The following is a 26,324-nucleotide window of genomic DNA, read 5'->3' on the forward strand; positions in this document are numbered from 1 at the left end:
AGATGGGTCGATAATTGCATGCTTGACACGTAGCACCCTTTTTAAATATTGGGGCAACCTGTGCAGACCTCCAGTCTAGTGGGACGGAGCCAGTGTCTAGTGATGCACAATCCTATCATTTCATATCTTTCTCTTGACCTAGCACCACCCGTCGCGTAATAATCAAGTGTGATTGCGCCGACGTATGATGTAGATGTAGATGTAGAGTTTATTTTCATGCCAAACGGTATTTGTTCACTACAGTGGTTTGTAACCTATTGATTAAAATGCGGTTCGTACATAATCTCTAAACGGTCCATTACAATTTAAATTAAACATAACCAAAACATTAATTGTATTGGTAAAATGTTCTGTTTATCAACGAGTTTACTCATAAAAAATATATTTGTATTTTACAAAATGTATTTATTCATTGCGTAAGCTATACAACTTTGACCGCTTAGAGATTGCAAATATTTTTGTGATGGCTGCAGACATAATTCTTCATTTGTAAACAAAAGGATTTTTCAAGTGTTGCGTAGACGTTTATGACTAATTACCCACCTTTTCAATATGAATATGCAGCCAGAAGATGCTAGATACTTAAAAAGGTCCCCGTTTTTGTTTTGTTTTGAAAGTGACATTGTTACTAACGAAAATTATTCTATCCGAATATGCGACATCCGAAAATTTGCTATGTTGTACTGACATTTTTTTACGATTGTAGCGATTATGTTAGATATGCTCCCAGGCATGAGCACAATAAGTAATAAAAATGGAAAAACTTATATTTTACTTTATTGATGCTTTGAAAAATGCTAAATCTGTCAAACAATTTTTAACAAAGGCCTTGAAAAGATATATGGTGGATGAACCAGTTATCGAACACCTAAGGAATTACAGTCCGTCTAAAATGCCTATATTACTTATATCTACGTAAGCGTTGCCGATCGTCGAAATCGCCATTGGCTATAATTCATGGCTGGGGATTAATAATCAGATTTTCATGAAATTAGATTGAAAAAAATACTATAGACCTTATGCTTTACAAATGCACACTCCAGGGATGGAAATTAGTGGTTGCCCGTGAGCCCGGGGCAAGTAGATTTTGGCCTGGGCAACTCAATTTCAAAAGTTGGTAGTCTGGCTGGGCAACTAAGCTTGAAACAATTCAGTGCAATGAAAATTGAATACAAATTGGCGACCATGGATCAATAATGATTTAAATAGAATTCATTATTAAAATATTAAGGCATAGGAAATGATTAAATTCATGCTCATAATTATTCATAATACATTAAAAGTGTGTAATGTGAGTAATATTATGTAATAAACTATTATTTCATTTAAAGAATTTAGTATGTACACATGACACAAAATGTACATATATCTGGGCTCGTTACTCTTTAGCTGGGCAACCAAAATACTAAATACTGTTGCCCGTGCTGGCAAACAATAGTAAAAAGTGAGTTCCCATCCCTGCACTCTAAATGCCTGTTTTCAGGCTGTATAAATCGCCAGAAACATCGCTAAGATTACACAGATATCACCCTTACCAGAAAGACCCCAGGGGATAATGACGACCGCCTAGGTCGATAATCCCAGGGCTAATGTCTTAATTGGTCACGCTTTACACTGCGACAAGACTTTTAGAATATTTGGATTACTTGGCGATTTACGTGATATGTGTAATGACCTATGCTACAGATGTTACGATTCAACGTTATCGAATCAACCAGTACAGAATTGTCATTTAATCAGATGGGCGGAGTTATGGCGTTTACATAGCCACTATAAACTAATTTCCCAAGCAACAACGATTTTGATTGGCTAAAAAAGTAGATAAGAGTTACTTCCCTTTACAGTCGCTATGGGACTTGAAAGACCGATTTAGAAAGTGAGTAGCAGATTCCGGAAAAAATTGATGCTGCGAACGAAAATGGAAAGTGGGAGCAACAGAAATTAACACAATTCTGTAAAAAAGAGAGTGGACAGAATAATGTAAGCTCAGGAAATGACCAAACGTTAGGTTCGCGATCAGAGGACGTCTTAAATAGTGCAGACGTGAATGCGGAATCGGAAATGTCTACCTGTTAAGTCTCACGGTTTCGCCGTGAGTCTCACGTTTTTTTTACATGCAATGACGGTCTCATGCTGACTAAGTAATTTCTCACGCATTTCTTCAAAAACAAAAAAATGAAAAAAAGTAATGTTTGGATTTCAAAAAATGTCGTATAATCACTAACGAAACGGACTGTTTTAGTGGTTTCTAACCTAAATACCACATGTACCGAAAACTGTTTAACGGTGTTAATGTATCATTATCATTACGCCACCGGTATCTGTAAACAAAAAAATCAGCTGCAAAATGTCAGCAAGGCGCTCACCAGCAAAGAAACAATTTCAAGCAAAGAAAGGGCTAATTTCAGACAAAAATAGTCTTAATTTTGCTCAGGAAATAGCCCCACGAAATTTTTACGGGGGTGGGGGCATGCTTCCGGACCCCCCTAGATTTGGCGACTATGTTTTTTACTATTCAAATCCTGCGAAATAAAGTCTGTACTTGTCAGAAGATATAGACCATTTGAATTTATATAGTATTCAATCATACAAATATCGGCTTTACAGATTCAATTTTGGTATGGATTTTACTTTCGGAATTGGTGACCGGTCGTTCATATTCGCGGATATGAATTGGGTGTTACTGTAATTAAAATGCCAATGAAAACCACTTTAAAATTCATTTGACTTTAACATTACACATGCACATAGTGTATTTTTGTTCATAGAACAATTTGCATATCAAAAAATAAAGGAAAAGCCGTTATCTGTTCATATCCACACTTTTCAGTTATATCCGCGGATATGAGTCATATACGCATTTTAGTTGTACCCAAGGAATTACGTTAAAATTGAAACACTTAAAATAACAAAAACATAATGTTTAAACAAATGACTAACAGTTCAATCATTTAATAACTTATCTGTAAAGTTTTCCAGCAGATCCTTCAAGAATTCATAACAATGATTCCCTGGTTATGGTCACCTCTAGCAGACAAAACAAAATGGCGGCCTATGTAAACATGACCTATTACCGGAAAGTTGATATATACTTAGTACTCCAGTATATACAAAGTCACATGACTATCGTGTGACCCAGACTCGGAGAAAAAATCTGTGTCAGCTGCAATCAAAATTGCGCACTTAAATATGCTTTTTGGTGTGTAAATGCATGTTTTGATAAATACATTCAAAAAGTAATAGCAAAAAGCGCATGAAACCATGTAAATAACAATAAATGCATTACTTTAATCTGTTTTCGGCACATTTTTTTCAAGCTCAGTAGGCAAGTTAGTAGGTCATGGCCTTCATCTACCACCATTTGTTTATAAATGTGACGTCATGCGCACTTTTGCGCAAAAAAAAAAAAATCCGATAATAGGTGCAGTTCGATAACAGGTACTTCAACAATAAATCAAACACAACGTTTTGTAGAAGTGATTAAAGATTTGAAGTTTTCTTATATATTAAAGAATTTTTTATTGTCCATTAATCTTATCTATCAAAACATCTGTTTACATTTTGTTGGTTATCAGATTGCTTTCAATAAATGCCAGAGTCTTCATTGCTTACATGTCTGCATTCATCGATTTTTATTTTTTGCCCAATTTTCAAACGTACCCATACCAGCCCAATTAGGAAAAATTTTCCCGAAAAACCCTGAATATTGGCATCGTAACAGTGGTCGCCAAATCTTCAAATCTTTAAAAAAAATCTGTAAGTCAATAAGCTTTTTGTCCAGCTGAGCTTGGAATGTTTGAGGTTTATTATTTTATTTTTATTATATTGACTGCCTTGAATATTTTTGCCACTCAGAATGAGTTTCTGTCAGTCCAACTAAAATTTACTACCTCATCTGACTGAGAAGATCTAGTTTGCCTTTATTGCAAGGATTTCCAACATCATAATATTTTAATGGCAAACCGCTCCACATGTTCCAACGATAAACATTAAAGCTTAAAACAATATGAAATCAAAATCACATGTAATCACCAAAATTTAATCACTGTATTGTCTTCAAAGTGGAGGCATTTAATTGTCTAAAACTTGTTGTGAAAATCCTGGTATACAATTGGTTAAAGAAGAATTAAATTTAAATGTAGGTATCATGCCCCAAACTAAAACAGCCCATTCAGAGAAAATCTGAAAAATTTCTTTGTTCAGCTGAGCTTGGATTAATTGAGGTTTATTATTATTATAATTATTGTTTAATTATAATAAACTTTCGACATGATTTATTTTATTTTAATTTAATGTGATTCAAACCAATGTTTTACTTACATACAGTATTATTTATGCTCCCAAAAGTGGTATGGTAATTTGAATGTAAATTGTAGTGGAAATGGGTTAAATTTTTTGAAATTTACGTTGCTTCCGAACTTTTTTCTACAAACCAATGGTTTTTCGCAAACTCTGATAATAATAAAATGTTGAAATCTGGAACTTTGGGTATGTTCAATGGCTCGGTACTGAATTGCTTAAAAACCCATTTAAATGCTCCTTCACATATGCCTATTTGGTTGAAATGTTCAGTTTCTGTGCCTTTTTGGTGTCATGTAATTTGCTGAATAAACAGACATACTGACTAAAGCACTTATATGGCCTTGTTAGACATTGAATCAGGTTGGCATTCATCAACAGTTTTTGTTTTCTGGAAGCCATACTTTGACAATGGCAGGCTTCCATGAGGCTGATGTCCTCTGTTAATTAGTCCCCTACCGGTGAAACCAGAGAGGGACTTATGGTTTGCGCTCTGTGTGTCTGTCAGTCTGTCAAACTTTTCTGGATCCTGCAATAACTTAAAAAGTTCTTCATATTTTTTCATGAAACTTGAAACATGGACAGATGGCAATATGAAGATTATGCACATCATTTCATTTTGTTCTTACGTCAAGAATTCTGGTTGCTATGGCAACAAATAGACTAGAAATATTGCTGAAAATGGTGCATCCTGCGATAACTTTAAAAGTTCTTCATATTTTTTTATGAAACTTTAAACATGGATAGATGACAACATGGAGATTATGCACGTCATTTCATTTTGTTCCTATTTCAATAATTGTGGTTGCTTCAGCAACAAATAAGCTACAAATATTGCTGAAAATGGTGGATCCTGCATAGGTAGGGGACTTTCATTGCTTGGCAATAGTCTTGTTCTTTGTAGTTCTTAATGGCGTGACTCACTTTATTTAAAGAAACTAAGTCCTTTATGTTAAAAAGAACAAACTTTGCAGTTGAAATCAATAGAAGATTAAAATGAAAATTGCATGATTGATTAAACATGCTTTTTTATCTAAACTGAATACCGTAATTACTCGATGTTTTCGGACTCTTAAAAATAATTAACTTTTTTCGTGTCTGAAAATTTACAAAAGAAAAATATTTAAAAATTACAGGTTTCCGAAAATTTAGAATTAAGGTGTCTGAAAATTATAATTATATTGAATTAAATGCAATAAATCAATGTACAATAATTTTCTTGTGAACTCTTCTTTTTCGGCTTAAACAAATTAAAACAACTTCACAGCTTTGCTAATTTTGCCAGAAATTATATAGAACAAAAACGTAAAAACAGAAACATTCTGCTTCCTTAATAGGACGACACTGTTTCAAATGCTGTTGGGTAAATCCATTTTTTTCTACCGGAATGCATGGTCATTTACCCAATGTAATTGCCCTCAGGCATGAATCTGCAAGGTTTTATGACCTTAATCCCGTTGTAAAAATCCATGATCAAAGTGTCACAAGATAAGCGAAAACAGGGCCGAAGTCTGAAGAAAAGCACGGTAAAATATACTGTCCAAAAATTAAGAGACATTAATTATGGCTGAAAACCCGTATGTCCGAAAATTTAGTCTCGAAAAAAAAAAATTGCTAAAAATGAGGATGTCCGAAAACTTAGAGTGTCTAAAAACTTGAGTAATTAAGGTAAATCAAGCAAGGTAATAGTTGTTGCACACAACTTATCACTATAGTTTGTTCACTTGCCAATAGCCCAAATTTAAAGCCAAATTGGTGCAACTTTCCCTTGTTTTTGGATTTTTTGCAGATGGCAATTGGGAATTTTGTTATTTTCCCCTAATTGGGAAAGTGCACTTGACAGGTGCTTTATATAAATGAGGAAGGAAAAAACATTGCTGGCATGAAACAAGCAACTTTTTTTAAACTTTTGACACCTAGATGTGGGTTTCAAAATGTGTTGAATTTGACATGCTTAGTTTTCTTGTCACTGCAGGAAGGTGAAAGGAGGGAGTATTGATGTGCACCCTACAGAGAAGGCCCTGGTGGTCAACTATGAGCTGGAGGCCACAATCCTGGGGGAGTTGGGGGACCCCATGCTGGGAGAAAGAAAGGAATGCCAGAAAATGTAAGCAGCTTAGTAACCATAATAGCATTGTGATGGCTTTATAATGTATCTACAGTACTTACTTTAGTGTTGAGCATGATCTCTTTACTGTTGTTGTTAAATAAAAATTAAAACATAATTTACTGCAGTTTTGTGCACAGCTTTTGTTGATATTTGAATGTATTTAATATTATTTTATATATGATAGTACTAGCTTTGTCTTAGAGTAATAAATGATATATTTTTATTCATTTTGTTTCTGCTATTTAAAAATCAATTTGCAGTAACATGGTTATTAGGTTTTTGAGTGTTTTAATATTTGTAACATGTAGTATGTACATCAAGATTTACCTATGGTCTGGTTGCATGCATACTGTTGTTTCCATAAGAAAAAAACTGAATTTGGCAGATGTTACAAATGACCAAATACCGGATAATAAAATTTCCATTCATTATGCTGATGTGATAACCAGTAATTTAAAACTAATCTGCAAGTAAATATCCATGTAATATATATTTTCATTATTATCAATTTTGAAATTATCAGACTTGAAAACTAATGAATTGGAAAATAATTGTATAAGTCTGTACTTTGGAAAATATTAGTATGTCAGTTTCAAATCTTCATATTATTATGATGCCAAAAGGTATTGTACAACCCCTCAGAGACTGGGTAAATTTTGTTACTTGTCAAATCAAGTCTTTATTTCGACGGTATAATCTACACGTTTATTCAGAAATAGATGTTCATCAAGGTATTAACCTGTATAAAATCTGTTAGTATAACTTTTCTATTCCATCACTCAGAACACAATTTTAAGATAAACACATATAAAATTTCACACACTTTATTTTTTAGTAAGAATCTAGTATTCAAAGACTACATTTATCTTTCATTAGTTTTCACTCATAAGTTCCATAGAATTTGATTTGTGCAAGATAGAAGCAGTCTACATTGCTCTGACATTTTTTATAGACAATTGACATTCAATAAAAATTTGCAGCATTCGTGTGAAGAGCCTCAATCCCAACAGTGACCTCGGTGCACTGGCCAAGGAGATCATAGACAAGTGCAAGCTGATCCATCCCAGCAAGCTGCCGGAGGTAGAACAACTGCTGTATTACCTGCAGAATAGAAAGGAGACCGGGCCCAGTAAAGGTACAGGGAACCAGTCATTGAAATTATAAGTTTGCTGAGCAATCCTTAATTCTTAATTTTTTCTGCTTTACCATTATAATGATAAAGATCTCATGTTTACATTTGTTGATAGACAAAACAAAAATGCAATAAAAGAAAAATGCTACTTATAAAAATTTGTATCTAGACTCTACACTTTTAAAAGCATCCCTACCCTTCTAGTCATTCTGAAGCTGAACGTAAACCTTATTATCTGGATGTTTATATTAAGTGTGTATAATTTGCGCTATGACATCATTGTGAAATCAACTATTCTGGTTGTTTTCAAATCAAAGGCAACTTATTATATTTTTCCTAGGTTAATTTTATTGGGGAAATATTTCTGTACTGATTAAAGGCAATTGTTTAAATATTACCAGGTAATTGTTTTATTTGAAACTTTTATTTGATATGATCTATATATATATATTTAAAATTGCTAGTGCACAAAACTATGTACACATTTATTCCTGGTTAATTTGATAAAAAAAAAACAATCAAATTCAAAGGCGTTAAAAATGCTATATGCTCTTTGTTTTGACATACGTCATTTATATGACCAACTGTACAGAGGATATATTTCTGCAGCCATTTATTTTAAGTTTTAATAGGTTTACTATCTAAAAGTGGATTTAAAAACCAAAATCACAAACAAGTGTGTTTGTTTAACGTATAAGACAATGTGGACCTTGATAATCCTAGACTCCATTCACAAAGTATAGTGAAATTTCAAGTCTTTAAAGCAGCTGTCAAAGTGTGAAAAATATATATAAACATTTTGTATGCAGTGAATTTTTTCAGCATTTTTGGAATGGGGCTAGGTCCCATTGGATCGGGATAAATTGTGACAGTTTTACTAAATTTGGGAAATAAGTGTTGTTGTTTTGCTAACAAATACTTCAAAATTTAGAATAAAAGTGTTTTCAATATTATATATTATTTTAGGTCCCATTCAGGAAAAATATATAATTTTTTCCATTGGCAAAGTGTCTTCGTATACCAGCCCCCAATTTCAACAAAAACAAAAAAACGACTTTAAAGAACTCTTTAAAATGGTTTGGATTAGTTACTCTCTTAGTTAATTTTGTTATTCTTAGTTAACATTTTGGACATTTTAAAAATTTTAACATTTTAACAGACCACTTGGACACTGCGGGGTTTGAAACTTACATTTTGACATTTGGTGTTATTTTTATGCTTTCAGCTGATTTGGCCCCTTCAATGCCAACATTGCCCAAATAGTTCTGAACTTCAAAGATCCACTCTAAATTGAGGAGCTTTAGTGAACTCAGTAAAGGCTGACGTTAGGATATTATCCCACACCCAACTCCCAACATTACCCTACCAATTTGAATATTTCTTAACTCTACGCGTATGTGACCATGGTTGCTCACACTTGTTTAATGGTCATAACTTTTTAGCTCACCTGATTGCTCAGGTGAGCTTTTGTGACCGGTCTTTGTCCGTCGTCTTTCCGTCCGTCCACATTTGTTCGTAAACACTCTAGAGGCCACATTTATTGGCCAATCTTCATGAAACTTGGTCAGAAGCTTGGTCCCAATGAAATCTTGGTTGAGTTCGAAACTGGGTCGTGCCGGGTCAAAAACTAGGTCACTAGGTCAAAAAAAAAAAAAAAATTGTAAGCACTGTGGAAGTCACATTTCATGCCCAATCTTCATGTAACTTTATCAAAATGTTTGTCTTAATGGTATGTTGGTTGAGTTCAAAAGTGGTTCCGGTCCGTTGAAAAACATGGCAGCCAGTGGGCGGGGCAGTTTTCCTTATTTGGCTATAGAGAAACCTTGTAAACACTCTAGAAGTCACAATTTTTGCCCAATCATTATGAAAGTTTGTCAAAACATTGGTTTTATTGATATCTTGGACGAGTTCGAATTTGATCCAGATCGGTGAAAAAACATGGCTGCCAGTGGGCGGGGCATTTTTCTCTATATGTATATAGTGAAAACATGTGAACACTCTGGAAGTTACATTTTTTGCCCAATTTTCATGAAATTTGGTCAGAACATTTGTTTCTTTGATATGAGAGTTGAGTTTGAAAATGGTTTCGGTCAGTTGAATAACATGGCTGCCGGGGGGGGGAGTTTTCTTATATTTATACATAGTAAAAAAAGCTTGTGAACACTCTAGAAGTCACATTTTTTGCCCAATCATCATGAAACTTGGTGAAAAGATTGGTTTTATATATATCTCAGATGAGTTCACAAATGGTCCCAATCGGTCAAAAAACATGGCTGCCAGGGGGGTGGGGCAGTTTTCCTTATGTGACTAGAGAGAAACTTTGTGAAAGAACACTATAGAAGTCACATTATTTGCCTAATCATCGTGAAACTTAGTCAATACATTGGTTTTATTGATTTCGTTGACAAGTTGGAAAATGGCTCAGATTGGTGAAACACACATTTTAGCTCACCTGATTGCTCAGGTGAGGTTTAAGGATTGGTCTTTGTCCGCCGTCTGCCCGTCCACATTTGGTTTGTAAACACTCTAGCATTCACATTTCTCAAGCATAATCTTTATCAAAGTTGCTGAAAGATCTCAGTCAAGTTTGATAATGAGCAAAATCACATAATTTATGCCATAATTATTGCCCTTAGATTGTCCAAATTTTCATTATATTATACAAAATCCTTGTAAACACTCTAGAGGTCACAATTTTGTTTCAGGTTTTATGAATCTTGGTAATAATATTTATTTTTGTAAGCAAAGTTTGATGTTTGGTAAGGGGGGTCAACTCAAAATATAGGTCACCAGGTCAAATCTTACAAAAACAAAAACACTCCATACGCCAGAGTTTTGGTTCAATAATGATGAAACTTGACCAGGATGTTTGTCTGGACAATATCTAGGTCAAGTTTGATGTTTGGTAAAGATTGAATGAACCGACTCCTCTCAGGTGAGCGAACTAGGGCCTCTTGGCCCTCTTGTTCAATATTTAACATAGCAACTTGATATTTGGCATGCATGTGCATCTCATGGAGCTGCACATTTTGAGTGGTGAAAGGTGAAGGTCAAGGTCATCCTTCAAGGTCAAATGTCTAATATATGGCGTCTGTCCGTCCATCTGAAAACTTTAACATTGGCCATAACTTTTTCACTATTGAAGATAGCAACTAAATATTTGGCATGCATGTGTATCTTCTGGAGCTGAACATTTTGAGTGGTGAAAGGTCAAGGTCATCCATCAAGGTCAAATGTCAAATATTCCGTCCGAAAACTTTAACATTGGCCATAACTTTTTCACTATTGAAGATAGCAACTTGATATTTGGCATGCATGTGTATCTCCTGGAGCAGAACATTTTGAGTGGTGAAAGGTGAAGGTCAAGGTCATCCTTCAAGGTCAAATGTCAAATATTCCATCCAAAAACTTTAACATTGGCCATAACTTTTTAAATATTGAAGATAGCAACTTGATATTTGGCATGCATGTGTATCTCCTGGAGCTGAACATTTTGAGTGGTGAAAGGTCAAGGTCATCCTTCAAGGTCAAAGGTCAAAAATAAAAAATAAAAATTCATTTCTCCATTCAATCTCTTACTTACTTCTCACAGAGCTGCACATTTTGAGTGGTGAAAGGTCAAGGTCATCCATCAAGGTCAAAGGTCAAATATATGGCTTCAAAGATGCGCAATAGGGGGCATTGTGTTTCTGACAAACACATCTCTTGTCTTGTTCTACTTTTCATGTAGAATAACTGATATGTTTAGTATAATAATTGAAATACATGCATGAAGCTAACTTTTAGCGTAGAATTTTTATGTCCCCCACCACTATAGTGGGGAACATATTGTTTTTGCCCTGTCTGTTGGTTGGTTTGTTGGTTGGTTTGTGTGTTTGTTTGCTCCAACTTTAACATTTGCCATAACTTTTGCAATATTGAAGATAGTAACTTCATATTTGGCATGCATGTGTATCTCATTGAGCTGCATATTTTGAGTGGTGAAAAGTCAAGGTCAAGGTCATCCTTCAAGGTCAAAGGTCAAATATATGGGTCAAATTCGTTCATTTAATGTACACTTTTGCAATAACTTTTAAAATATTGAAGATAGCAACTTGATATTTGGCATGCATGGGTATCCCATGGAGCTGCACATTTTGAGTGATAAAATGTCAAGGTCATCCTTCAAGGTCAAAGGTCAAATATATGGGAACATAGTGCTTCATAAACACATCGCTTGTCTTGTTCTTCTTTTCCTGTGAAAAAATGTTAAATAATTTATATTAATAGAAATACATTAATATAGCTAACCTTGCATGTAACCTATAGCTTCAGGCAAGACAGAGCTCCATGAGACCCCAGAAGTGCCAACGTATGACGCCACGGAGATTAACGAGACTGCCAACATCAATGACCTTGATGAGTACCTGGAACTACTATACGAGGATGTGGCAGAGAAGATAAGGGGCTCTGCACTGCTGCTACAGCTGTCACGTAACCCTGACAACCTTGAGGAACTCTTCTCTAATGGTATCAGTGTTTACTAGTATTTACACTTTTAATTAGTTATAATGCGCTCTGTTATAACAGATTCCAATATAACGCGGGTTGATCTTGGCTCCTGTTTATTCTTCAGTCTTCCATTTTGGTCTCAAGCATTTTGTTGAAATTCAAATATGGCAGCATCTGTTGTGCTGATTTCTCAAACATAATCAATTAGACTTACCATGACAGGGGCATTGCAAGTATGATTATCTATTGTTTGATGCAAATAAAGGTGTGAAAATAGCATGTGTCTATCAGTGTTTCACGCTCTTTTGCTGTTACTATGTATGTGCTATCGATCTTTTAAATGATTGACAGCTTTGACAAGTTTTATGAGACATGTATCACCTATTTGTGAGTGTAGACAATATGAATTTTAATACTGTCTGCTAAAATACAAAAATTAAAAACGTAACAGGTAAAGAGAAATTAAATAAGTTATCAAGATGATTAGTTACATCCAAACACAGGGTAATTGTAAACAAAAATTCACTTTCATTTTCAAACAATTTTTCAAAAATCCCTGGGAAGCATTTTTTTGCTTGACTGTGTATGATGCAATAAAACATTGCTTTGTATCGTAGCGCATTCAATATAAATTTAATCTCACACATAGATTTGTAAAAAAAATTGTTGTTATAATTAGATATGAACAGTGCCCCATCAAACGGCTGTTCCATGATGCACTGTACGCTTTACACATCTAAAAATGGTTTATGTTTGTGTTTATGAAATTCTTGATTACATTTATCGTCATAAATTGCCAGAATTATTTTTTAATTCATGTTATTATATTGGATTATCAGGTATATATGCACATTAGAAAAGCATAATGTTTTACAGAATTCAGTTTTCAATACAGTATGGTTTATATGCATGTATTGGTGAATGACAACCTATGACAACAATTTAAGAATAAATGGGCTCAGGACTAATAACAGGAATCAGTTTATAACGCTGTCTTTGACCTTATAATCTGCATTATATTGGAGTTACAGTTAATTGTGTTATTTATTCTAGGTCGATTGCATTAAAAGCCTAAAGCTTTTTGAAATGCCTTTTAGTCAGTTTTTGGGTAGAACCAGTATTTGGTGTCTTTGGACGTAGATCTAAAGAACACCCCAACAGTGGAAATCAAATCTGTGATCTCCAGGTTGCTAGATGGACAATATATGCAATATGATGCGGCGACCTATATGCATTTACTTACAAGGTGGTTCAGTCTCTTATTAACTTACAAGTCCAATTTTATTTCATACATGGCCTGTTAGTCGATGTATGTGTGATGTGTTCGGTAGTGTTAGTTTTAACTTGAAACCTTATTACAAAAATTGTCAATAATTTCTGAAAACCCCTTTAATTTCAGATTATACTTAACTGTCCACCACTGATTGTTTTAGTTTAATTTGTTGTTGACATGCAATAAGTCTTAAAGCATAAAAATCTTGAAAATGGTTCAAAAACCAATAAGACATTCCAGATTTTTCTTTTCATAGACAGAAAAAAAATCTGCCATTATTAAATAGCATTTTATTGTATGTACAATTTTCTACAAAAAGATTAAAGCATCACAACCGTAACACTGTTAAAAGATCATGACTCCTTAATTAGTTTATAGACTTTTCTACAATTTGTTTGTATATGTTTTATGGCTATTTTGTTAATTTTATCCCAATATTTCTGGTTCACAGAGACAGTGGTGAGTGCTCTGGCCCGTGTCTTACGTGATGACTGGAAGAAGAGCTCTGAGCTCGCCACCAACATCATCTACATCTTCTTCTGCTTCTCCAGCTTCACACAGTTCCATGGTTAGTAAAACTTAGGATGGTTTTCAGAAATGTACTTAAATTGCCCCATTCCAAATGTATATTGGATTACCTAATAATCCAATAGATGTCACCAATTAAGACACTGTTCCAGTTGAAGAAACAGGGCTCAGGGGTTTCACTGGGTCAAAAATTGTTTTCGCCACTTTTTCGGGACGTAAACAAACTTAAGATGTGACCATATCAGACCCTTTTTATTAAGTCAATTGCATTAATGTAAAACAGATATTTACTTATTGTAATTATCCTGACAGTATTCCATTTATGTCTTTGACTCTATTGTTACTTTTACAAGTATATAAACACATATTAAATTTCAAGATTAACTTTACTCTTAATAAGCTTTATTTTTGTATAAATAATAACAATTTTGCATGTAAGTTATCATACTTCCATTTGTCATTGAAAGTTCTTTTATAGCTACTAAATTGTCATAGTTTTGCCAATATTTGTCCATAGTAATAAAATTTATAATATTGTAATAACAATAATTTTTATCATACCACCGCATTGATATCTGCCTGATATAACGTTGCCTGATATAAAAAAATTTTATATCATGGTCAACAGGAAGTTCTTATATCAGTCCATGTTTGTAGTAACGTGGGATTTGCAATAATGTCAACAATTTCTATCAAGGTAAATCAGGTTCAACAAAACAAACAATTTGATACCAAGAACGTACATATTTTATTCTAGTTTAAAGTCATATATCACAAAAACCTTTTTTTTTTTTTTAAATCACCACAGCCCGCACTACAGAATTAAAATGACGTCATCAATTTGACATTGAATCTTAAATATCAATATAGTCATTGCACTCGCAAGTGTTGCACAGAAAGCCAAGACAAATGATAACTGTATGCTAATCCTCAACTATTTAAACAAACGATTTAATACGCTTATGTCATTATTGACAACATCATCAAAATGTCAATACACATCTCCAAAATGGCGTTTCCAAACTATTTGTTGAAGTGTGTTCTTCGATTAAATTTGTCGCTGCAGTCCATTCCTGATCTCCAATTCAAGACGTTTATAATTACAGCAGGTGTACTTTTCCCGATCGTAGTGCAAGCAACTGTTTGTTTCTATACGATGTTTAAAATAAGCGATTTATTTTTTGTCTTTACGAATGCCGTTGCTACATGTATGTCAACGTGTAAAAGCCGGATCAGCAAAATTAGCAGGGATTCCGTACATTTTAAATACAAAAAATGGATTGTTTTTCAGATTTTTAGGAAAATGTGGTATGATAAACAGAATAACAGGTTACTGTCCCACCGTTTTGTAATATATCAGGCTCGGCACGAATAAATTATTCTAAGCCTCGCCTGATATATTAAAAAAAGATGGGACAGTAACCTGTTATTCTCTATATATTGACACATTTCAAGAGTCAATAAGCATGATTGTCACCATGAAGTAGCATAAATTACATTCTTGTTATTGAAACTCAACTTTATAATTGTTAATAATAGGAGATATGTATTTACAACACTTTATTTCAACTCAGGGTCGCGAAAATATATGACAATATTGTAATAACACTTTACCTGCACAGTGCTAAATTCTAGTTTCAAACAAGATATGTATTTGTTGAAATAACAACTTTATGTCCCATTTTCTTGGTAAAATTAATCAAGATAAAGGACAGACACTAAGATAGAAATCAAATAAAAAGCAAAAAAAAATTCTATGCTGTAATTTAGCCTTGTTTTAGAAAAAAGGAAACCACATTTTCAAATATTAAAAAATATCCTTAACTTAAAATTGTGAATTGGTATTTTGAATAAAAAAATCACTATATTTCAAACAAAATCATTAAACATTTCAGAAGATTAAAAAATATAAGTGCTAATGCGTGTTTCAATTGATTTGTAATTGTGTCTAACAAGCGTAAAACAGATGCTGTTATGTCGTAGATAATCTTTCACACCATGTCAATCTCTTCTGATAACAAACAATTCCCTATAAGGGCTTGTTAGCATGCCATGTGGTGAACAAATATGCACCAGTAATATACCAAATGAGATTTATCAAAAAACAGATTAGCACCATGTACAAATAAGGTGTCATTAATGAAATTCGCCACAATGAAAAATTTGTTGCCACTTTCGAAAATTTGTTGCAATTTAAGATAGTGGCGATCGGCAGCAAAAGCCCTGAGGCTGTCCCCTCGCACACAATTTCGGAAGACTATGTAGCCTTTGGCTTGTTGGGAGAATGGCAGAGTAAGCTGGGAAACATGAGGGAGTTGATTTATAGATTAAATTTATGTATCCCATATTAATATTTCATTATTTTAAGCTCAATAGATCAATCAAAATAAACTTTTCCATGTTTTGGTTGGCATATTTTAAATTGAAAAATACTAGGTTTTACAATCAAACTATTTGTATTATAATTGTGGGCCTTGCCTGTTAGTTCAGTTGGATGAGCGCTGGACAAAAAATCTAGCAATCACTGGTTTGTTCCTTGCCCAGCCGCAAATCTTTTTGGCCATTGTATAAATATTACATGTCTGACAGGGTGACAGTAAATTTGTCAACTTGAGGAAATACTGTCAACCGAGGCAAAGCCAAGGTTGACAGTATTTTTCCGAAAGTTGACAAATTTACTGTCACCCTGTCAGACATGTAATATTTATTTTATTAATCGAACAAACAATTCAAACATGAACAATTTATATGAACCATGAACAATTTTAATATTCAATAATTGTATTTAATTTCAGCAATGAACAACCATTAATATGTTGAGTGGTTCAGATTTTCGGGCCGAGCATAATGAACTTTGCTTTATTCGGAACCGACCTAGTAATCGATTTATCCCATCAATTTTCTTCAATTATTTTTTTACAAATATATTACCGAACCAGCTTTCTGTATTTTATTTTCATCGCTTGATTACACAATTTATGACGTATTTGTGTGACATCATTTCGGTGACGAAACATTTTGGGACAACAATATGGACGTGGTGGTTTTTTAACAGTAAAATATTTGTTTAAAGCATCGAACGAATCCAAAACGTATTTCGTATTGTGTGTTTGTCATGCATAACACCTTAAGAACAGACACTGGAAGTTTATATCGTTGTAACTTTATTGTTTTTAGCATTTGATTAAAGTTGCCATTGAGGTAAGCATGTCGTTTACTAGTATACTAAATTGATTTTTTTATGACTCCTGTCAAAGCTTAAATAATGGCATTAATCTATTCTACAGCACAGTTTCAGCTGCAATCGATATTTTAATTATCCAAATACAACGGAAATGCAAAACTGCGTACTGCGCATACGCGAATGGGACAGTATATTTTTTTACCATTCCGCACGTGATTGCTTAGGTAGCGGGAGACAGCATTTTTTTAACAGTAAATCTTTTCCCGCTGGTGGCACTTGCTTGCTAAGGTAGCGGGCAACAGTATTTTTTGGACAGTAAATTTTTATCCGCTGGGTCTGACAGTATTTCTATGTCACGATGGCCTATGGGAGTTTAGCATTGTGAATAAAAGTGAGGTATAATAAGAAATTTTGTTTACAGCCATTCTCCCTCTATATCTGATTCAAGTAGGGCTATTATCAGTTACTGTCATCAGTACCGGTATGTGCACTTAGAACTGGTACACCAGCTATTCCAGGGAAAGCCAACTAATGCCTCTAATATGTCTGAAATACTGTTTAAAACAGTGAAAAAATCTATAAAACATACAAAAAGTGTTATAATGGTGTTTTGTCCACTAATTTTTTCTATTTTGATGTGTGGCTAGTTCTGAACCGATAATTTTGTGGTGTTTTGAAGCCAACGCATCAGAGCAACAAACAATAAATAAATTGTTAAATACATGTTTTATCACTGAGAAGTTAAATGCACCATGAAAACTGTATGTAATATTTTGTAAGGTAACAACATAGAACAACACAGAAAACTAGTTCCTCCGTTTATACATTAGTAATTAAAACTTAACTGAAATGTTTCAGGTGTGATCCTGCACTTCAAGATCGGAGCACTGTGCATGACAATTGTAGAACACGAGCTCAAGAAATACGACCTGTGGAAGGAGGAACTGGAGAAGAAAAAGAAAGCTGATATCCTTTAATGCATATGATGTTATCTTTTAACAATTTGTATCTTATAATTCATGAATAACATAGGCAGTGTAGGGGTAAAGTAAATATTGCACCAAAAGGAATTTGATTCACATTACCCTTCAAGTGGGCCAATGCCCATTATAAATATATCTCTAAACCCTCACATGACACTCATTTGATTAAACAGAACAAATGTGTTGGGCTTTAAATTTAAAAAAGTTGTAATTGACGATTTAATTTGATAATCAAGTGCTCAATATTGATTTGTTATATGCATTTTGAGAAATATGTACCTATTGTTAGCTTAAATGTATGATTAGAAAACAGCTTAAATGCTTGATTAGAAAACATGGGTGTTATTTTTAGGCCCAATGTTCACTGTACATTGTATATAGAATATTACCATATTAACAGATAAGGGTTAGTTATGTTAAAATACCATGGCATATATCAAACTTCCTTGAAATAACCACCTTTATTGTAAGACCATTCTGCTAGTGTGGATCTTTTTTAAAGATCTATTGTTTTCTTGTATCTTTCTATAGTCTCCAATCCTTATATTATGGACACTCATCTATTCGGTATACAAACATTAAACCCATACCCAAATGTGTAATACTTTCAAAGTGACCTAACTATAGCGACCAGTGTCAACACATTTGTTTATAAATTAATAATGCATATGGCCTGGGACCCATGCTGGTTTTGGTAGTATTTTGATGGCAACAAATTTACCAATGTTTTATAAAAAGATTAGCACATCAATCATGTATAAATTCATTTTGTAAAAATGTATTTTGTCCTTAAATGTTTATGTAAACTATTATTGGTTTCATTTTTTGTACTTTTTTGTGTGACTGTCTTTATAATGATTATTTATAATTTTCGTACAAAATGTTAACTACCTATTCCAAAATGCAATGTTTACCCAAAATGATCCGATGCTCTTAGAAATGATACTATGTAACTTGTACCACCACATGATTATTTCCTTAACTCCCAGTGTACCAGATGCAGAGAAATCCAGCAAGAAAATGAAAGAGGAGTATGAGAAAAGTTTCAAGAAGTTTGATGGTCTAGTGAAGAAACAGGAACAGCTTCTGAGAGGTAGCCGTTGTAGCCTTAGTGTCTTTGTGACAAGTCTTTGGGCATTTGTTGTCCCCTACCGGTTTCACCGGAGGGGACCTATGGTTTGCGCTCTGTGCGTCTGTGAGTCTGTCACACTTTTCTGGATCCTGCGATAACTTTAAAAGTTCTTTATATTTTCATGAAACTTGAAACATGGATAGATGGCAATATGGACATTATGCACGTCATTTCATTTTAGTTCCTATGTCAAAAATTGTGGTTGCTATGGTGACCAAAAAAATATTCTGTAAATGGTAGAATTTCTGACAATGGTGGAGCCGGTAGGGGACCATATTGCTTGACAATAGCCTTGTTCTTTGTAGTTTCATGTGTTTTGACATTACTTTACCATCACTGTCTACATATATAAGTCAAAATGTGTAGCGTTGAACTATTTTGATTTTTTTCATATAAAAGGTACATGCGTTTTTGTAATGCGGATACTATTTTTTCTCTTTATGTTGTATCAAGCCATTTTTGCTAGCGTATTCACTGGATAGTCCAAGCTTTTCAACTTATCCAAACGTCGGTGTCCACATTATACTCTGCTTAATGCTAACTTAGCACTACATAGAACTGTTTCTACTTCAAGTATTCAATAGAAACTTCTCACATGTTTCATTGTTGGAGATCATTGAACTAGTTTTCTGTGTTTCAGTGGCCTATAGCTCACTATTATTGAACAAATTGCTCTGTGTTTCAGTGGCATATTACCTCATATTAAACCTCATGCTCTGTATTTCAGTGACATATTTCTCTGTGTTTCATTGCCCTATTACCTCCTATCGCTCCGTGTTTAAGTTGCGTATTACCTCCTGTTGCTGTGTGTTTCAGTTGCCATCCTATAACATCCTATTAAACCTAATTGCTTCGATGTTCATGTTGTAGCGGCCTATTACCTCCTATTGAACATATTGCTCTGTGTTATAGTGGCCTATTACCTGCTATTTAACATTTTGCTCTGTGTCCTAGTGGCTTATTACCTCCTGTTAACATATTGCTCTGTGGTCTAGTGTCCTATTTCCTCCTATTTAACCTTTTGCTCTGTGTTCCAGTGGCCTATTACCTCCTATTTAACCTATTGCTCTGTGATCCAGTGGCCTACTACCTCCTTTTGAACCTATTGCTGCGTTTTATTGACCTATTACCTCCTATTGACCTTATTGCTCATTGCCCCAGTGACCTATTACCTTCTATGGAAACCTATTGCTCTTTGTTCCAGTGGCCTATTACCTTCTGTTGAACCTGGCAGAGGACCTGAAGGTTGAGATGAAGATGAAGAACAAAAACGCAATCAAGATGCTGGTCAAGTCACTGGAGAGGGACAACTTTGAGCTGCTCATTCTGGTGGTCTCCTTTCTCAAGAAACTCTCCATCTTTGTGGAGAACAAGACTGAAATGGTGAGCTTATAGTACAATTTACATGTAATTTTTATGGTGGGGTTGTGTTGAAGAAATTAAGTGGACTGTCATTTGAACTGTTCATTAATGCTTTTCCTTTCAATGATTGTTCAATTCTGTAATTAAAGAATGATGTTGTCAATGGGACATAATATTATATTTTTTACTGAAACAAATAAATGTTTAACAAGCATAAAATAGCCAATATTATAATGGGGCATTCAAAAACTTTTAGTCAAGTCTCTCTATATAATTTATGTATGACAATTAAAGGGACTGTCAACCGCGATTGACGAAAAAAAAAAGTTCTAAAATACCGTATTTTTTACAATTATTAGTTTATATTGATTAAAATATCACGACTGGTATATTACATTACTTGACAAAGGTTGTTAGGTTTTCATATTTTCAGTACATTCAGTAATAAATTTTACTGGGTATGCCTACCAGGTAAACTACCAGTTACCTATAAATAGCACAAGTAGATTTATCATCATCGTCACGTGGTAAACCCAGGAATGCAAATTGTGCATACGTAGTGAATTGTATATATTTTATATATAAAATGATCAATCGACTTTCGATTTCACATCGCGAAATTTTATTTTTTCAAATAATGTAATATACCAGTTGTGATATTTAAATCAATGTCAACTAATAATTGTAAAAAATGCGGTATTTTAAAACTTTTTCTTTTTTCGTCACGGTTGACAGTCCCTTTAAAGCCTTAAATTGAAAAAATGTTACACTTTCAGAGAGTATTGTAAGTTATCATTGTCATAATGACTTTAAGATAATTTTGGTAGAATTTATAGGTCAGCTGTGATCAATTTGACCCATTTGTTGTCTTGGCTTCAATATATCTTATTGTCACTACCTAGATTATTTTTATGCCCCTGAAGGAGGGCATATAGCGATTGGACTGTCGGTCCGTCTGTCCGTCACACTTTGAGTTTAGGTTTCGAAAAATGCTCATAACTTCTATGTCGCTTCAGATAGCAATTTCATATTTGGCATGCATGTGTATATGGACAAGGCCTTTCCATAAGCACACAAATTTTGACCCCTGTGACCTTGACCTTGAACTTAGGGTCCGCGCTTAGGTTTCGAAATCTGCAATTAGGTTTTGAAAAAAGTTCATAACTTCTATGTCCCTTGAGCTATAACCTTCATATTTGGTATGCATGTGTATATGGACAAGGCCTTTCCATACACACAAAAATGTTGACCCTTGTGACCTTGACCTTGAACTTAGGGTCCACGATTAGGTTTCAAAATCTGTGTTTAGGTTTCAAAAAATGCTCATAACTTCTATGTTCCTTGAGATATAACCTTCATATTTGGTATGCATGTGTAAATGGACACGGCCTTCCATACGCACACAAAATTTGACCCTTGTGACCTTGACCTTGAACTTAGGGTCCGCGTTTAGGTTTCAAAATCTGCGTTTAGGTTTAATTTCTATGTCCCTTGAGATATAACCTTCATATTTGGTATGCATGTGTAAATGGACAAGGCCTTTCAATACGCATAAAAAAATGACCCCTGTGACCTTGACCTTGAACTAAGGGTCCGCGCTAAGGTTTCGAAATCTGTGTTTAGTTTTCGAAAAATGCTCATTACTTCTTTGTCCCTTGAGCTATAGCCTTCATATTTGGTATTCATTTGTATATGGACAAGGCCTTTCCATACGCACAAAACTTTTGACCCCTGTGACCTTGACCTTGAACTAAGGGTCCGCGTTAAGGTTTCAAAATCTGTGTTTAGGTTTTGAAAAATGCTCATAACTTCTATGTCCCTTGAGATATAACCTTCGTATTTGGTATGCATGTGTTAATGGACAAGGCCTTTCCATAAGCACACAAAATTTGACTCCTGTGACCTTGACCCTGAATTTAGGGTCCGCATTTAGGTTTCGAAATCTGTGTTTAAGTTTTGAAAAAACTTCTATCAAGTGTTTATAGGGGGGGCATAAGTCATCCTATGGTGACAGCTCTTGTTGATGTAGGTTTTGTCCTAATATATGTAATGGAAAAAAGATTTGCTTTGTTTGTGTGTGTTTTTTTTCAAACAAATGGGCAGAGTTGAATTTCCGAATGTTTTTTATGAAATAAGGAATCACGACTTTTTACTTTTCAAACTAACAGGCAGAGTTGAACATCATTGAGAAGTTGACGAAGCTGGTACCATGTGAACATGAGGACCTCCTGAACATCACATTACGTCTCCTCCTCAACCTCTCCTTTGACCCCGACATGCGCAGCAAGATGATCAAGTTTGGGTTGCTTCCAAAACTTGTGTCGCTGCTCAGTAAGTATTTGTAGCTTGAATCATCAAAAATATGTGAGAAAATATAAGGCTTTATATGAAATTATTTATCAAAAGTTTAAACTAGTAACAATTGTGAACCATATTTATAGATACAAGAGTGAATTTAAAAAAAAGTAAACATGAATCATTCAACATCCAGTTTTTGTTTCTACTCCAAAAATACACAATTTTTAGCTATGTTAACAATGTCAAAATGCACAATATCACCATAATATTTTTAACCTTTAGCGGTAATGACTAGTTGCCATTTATAAGGGGTTTGTTTTGTTTAAATGATGTTTAATGCTCAAACTTCAATGATATAACTTATTTTGATAAGGTTTTTACTATTTTCTTTCTGTATTTCAAACAAATGAATGAAGATCATCTCATTAAAGTGTTGTGTATTGTCTTACAGGATTGTTCGCTTATTCCGGACTATAAAACCCACCAACATTAAATGTTGTGTATCCTTAACTCTTATATTCCAGACAATGAAAACCACAAACTCATAGTGCTGTGTATCCTCTACCACATCTCCATGGATGACAAGTCCAAGTCCATGTTCACCTACACAGACTGTATCCCCATGGTGATGCGAATGATGCTGGAATCCCCTGAGAATCCAGACATAGAGCTGCTGTCACTGTGTATAAACCTGGCGGCGAACAAACGTACGGCCCAAATCATATGTGAGGGCCAGGTAATTCTATTTTAAACCAATTACTTTTTTATTTCATCTAAAGTCTAAGGCTTATTCAAATGCTCTTGAGTCCATTTTCTGGGTAGAACCAGTACTTGGCATCTTTGCCGAAAATCTAAAGAACGCTGCCAAAGTGGGGATGGAACCCGCGACCTCCCTGTTGCTAGGCGGACTCCATCATTTCTACGCTACGTCGACCATTATTTTGTGTAATTTTATTTGATGATGTTGTTGTTTTTCAAGTGCTGATAATGGGGGAAATATTGCAACTGGAAACATTTTCATGTAACAATAAACAGGCAATTGCTTTATTTCTGATATTTTAGCAGAATTTGTTTTTTGAGTAATTTAACAGGGCACAAAACTCTGTGGATTCTGATGTTATTACTATTTACACACACAAAATATTATAATAATGGTGTGATCAGTGCCTTACTGTCTGCATCCATGTTACTAATTCTGTTTTAATAAAACCTTATTGTGTGTTTTTGTTGCTTACATTTTCATTTACAGTTATTAAATTGAAGAACAAAAAATGCCACGAGAGGTAAATCACTACAAATATTCTATTGATTTTAATAATTGACAAAATTAAATACCACATAATTGATAACACATATAAAGATCTTCATTCATTTCATTCAGGGTTTGAAGATGTTGATGAAGAGGTCGTTCAAGTTCCGAGATTCCCTACTGATGAAGATGATCAGAAACATATCAGAGCATGATGGCCCTACCAAGAACCTGTTCATTGTAAGCACTATGTCTTGGATCATTTGGGTCACGTTCTGAGAAGACTGGGCATAATGCATGTGCGTAAAGTGTCGTCCCTGGTTAGCCTGTGCAGTCCGCACAGGCTAATCAAGGTTGACACTTTTATGACATTTTTCGTTTATATGAAGTCTCTTCTTAGCAAAAATCCAATTTAGGCAGAAAGTGTCGTCCCTGATTAGCCTGTGCGGACTGCATGGGCTAATCAGGGACAACACTTTATGCACATGCATTAAGCCCAGTTTTCTCAGAACGCGACTCATTTCATGCTTTGCATACTATGCCTAGTAGTTTCTACATAAGTGTTTTTGAGGAACTTTTTTATGTTTGATGTTTGATTAAACTACTTCTTCATTTTGCAAAGGATTGAATTAAAACTTACAATATACCATCATCATGGAGTATAGATGTTCTAGACATTTTTTCTTTCTTAATGATCCACACTTTCCTGTGTTATCTGCCCTTGATGTTAGCAATGTTTATGGCAGAAGCATAAAATGTTCTCTGTTTGTTGAGCGAACTTATTCCATATTACTCATTGAAACTTCAAATATATTACAACCATGAAGTGTAGATTTAAAAGACACTTCATCGCCAGTGTCTTACAAATTCCATAGTTATTTGCCCTTGAAGATAGCTGACAAACTTGTGCGGGGGTATAACGCATGTTTGTGACAAAGCTTTAAAGGCTGTTATGGGTTTAACATTTTAACATTTTTCCTTGCTCTTCCCTACAACCTTTAGCCATTAGCCGCCCACAGTATGCACCTTGCGTTATTTCCTGAAAACCAGGGCCCGTATTCACCCCCCGATTCTTAGAACGATTTAAAAATGTCTAAAAATGAAGAATACACTTAAAACTTTTATGTTTTATAACTACTTAAATGTAAAGTCTAGCATGGAATTTGACACCTATATGTGTAACATTCTTTGCTTTGAACAGTTTGTTCTATAGCATTATCACTGTATTTAGCCTCTATATATTCACCTGCTGAATTATGTTTTCATTTGTCTAAGTATGATCATCATTAAGTCTAAGAATTGTTTGTTGCAAAACTTTTCCAGGACTACATCAGTGACCTGGCAGAGGCTGTTCTCAGTCCAGAGGAGGACGACTTTGCCCTGGAGTGCCTGGGGGTGCTGGGCAACCTCACCATACCAGACCTGGACTATGAGCTCATCCTCAAGGAGTACCAGCTCGTACCATGGATCAAGAAGAGGCTGCAGCCAGGTGGGTCTAATTATGAGGATATTAAAGTTTATTGTTTTTATGCCCGGGATCGAAAGATCAGGGGTAAATTGTTTTCGGCCTGTCTGTCTGTGTGTCTGTCATTCATTCATTCATTGTGTGTGTCCCAAAACTTTAACCTAGGTTAAAGTTTGATAACTTTTGCATGATTGAAGATAGCAACTTCATATTTGGCATGCATGTGTATCTCACGCAGCTGCACATTTTGAGTGGTGAAAAGTCAAGGTCAAGGTCATCCTTCAAGGTCAAAGGTCAAATATCATTGTATTATTCTTTCCTAAAACTTTAACCTTCGTTAAAGTTTGGTCATAACTTTTTTAATATTGAAGATAGCAACTTGATATTTGGCATGCATGTGTATCTCATGGAGCTGCACGTTTTGAGTGGTAAAAGGTCAAGGTCATCATTCAAGGTCAAAGGTCAAATTTATGGCTTCAAAGCGGCGCAATAAGGGGCATTGTGTTTCTGGCAAACACATCTCTTGTTCTTGTTAAATGGTATTGCAGTTTTTCAAAGTGGCGAAATGTAGTCGCAACAACTTCTTATTGAGTCAGTGAAATCCGTGAGTTTTGGCACGCGGACAAATGAAAATTGGTTATCGCAAAGAAATTTAGGTCCAGCCAGAATCCTGATTACAACAGTCATGACAATAATTACGCGTAGCTATGCCATCAAACCTCTTAAAAACATCTTATGATTTGCATTGATAGTTCTAAGGCTGAGATCCTTGTTTTTAGCTCGGCTGTTTTCGGAAACCAGGTATTGTCATAGCCAGC

General features: G+C 34.5%; 1 protein-coding gene across 1 annotated transcript in view; it reads left to right on the forward strand.

The window, feature by feature from the left end:
• The first annotated feature begins 451 nt into the window (after nt 1–451).
• LOC127838909 (kinesin-associated protein 3-like) overlaps nt 452–26,324 on the forward strand; it is a 38,775-nt gene continuing 12,902 nt past the window's right edge. Inside the window, exons 1-12 of the mRNA XM_052366999.1 lie at nt 452–590; nt 6,275–6,406; nt 7,390–7,544; nt 11,850–12,050; nt 13,757–13,873; nt 17,876–17,983; nt 18,995–19,093; nt 20,337–20,515; nt 22,663–22,825; nt 23,317–23,528; nt 24,174–24,281; nt 25,365–25,530. Of these exons, the coding sequence (XP_052222959.1) occupies nt 553–590; nt 6,275–6,406; nt 7,390–7,544; nt 11,850–12,050; nt 13,757–13,873; nt 17,876–17,983; nt 18,995–19,093; nt 20,337–20,515; nt 22,663–22,825; nt 23,317–23,528; nt 24,174–24,281; nt 25,365–25,530 (1,678 nt within the window). The 5' untranslated portion in view covers nt 452–552. The remainder of the gene's footprint in view (nt 591–6,274; nt 6,407–7,389; nt 7,545–11,849; nt 12,051–13,756; nt 13,874–17,875; nt 17,984–18,994; nt 19,094–20,336; nt 20,516–22,662; nt 22,826–23,316; nt 23,529–24,173; nt 24,282–25,364; nt 25,531–26,324) is intronic.

This window comes from Dreissena polymorpha, chromosome 7 (assembly GCF_020536995.1).
Source record: "Dreissena polymorpha isolate Duluth1 chromosome 7, UMN_Dpol_1.0, whole genome shotgun sequence".
Taxonomy (NCBI): Eukaryota; Metazoa; Mollusca; class Bivalvia; order Myida; family Dreissenidae; genus Dreissena; species Dreissena polymorpha.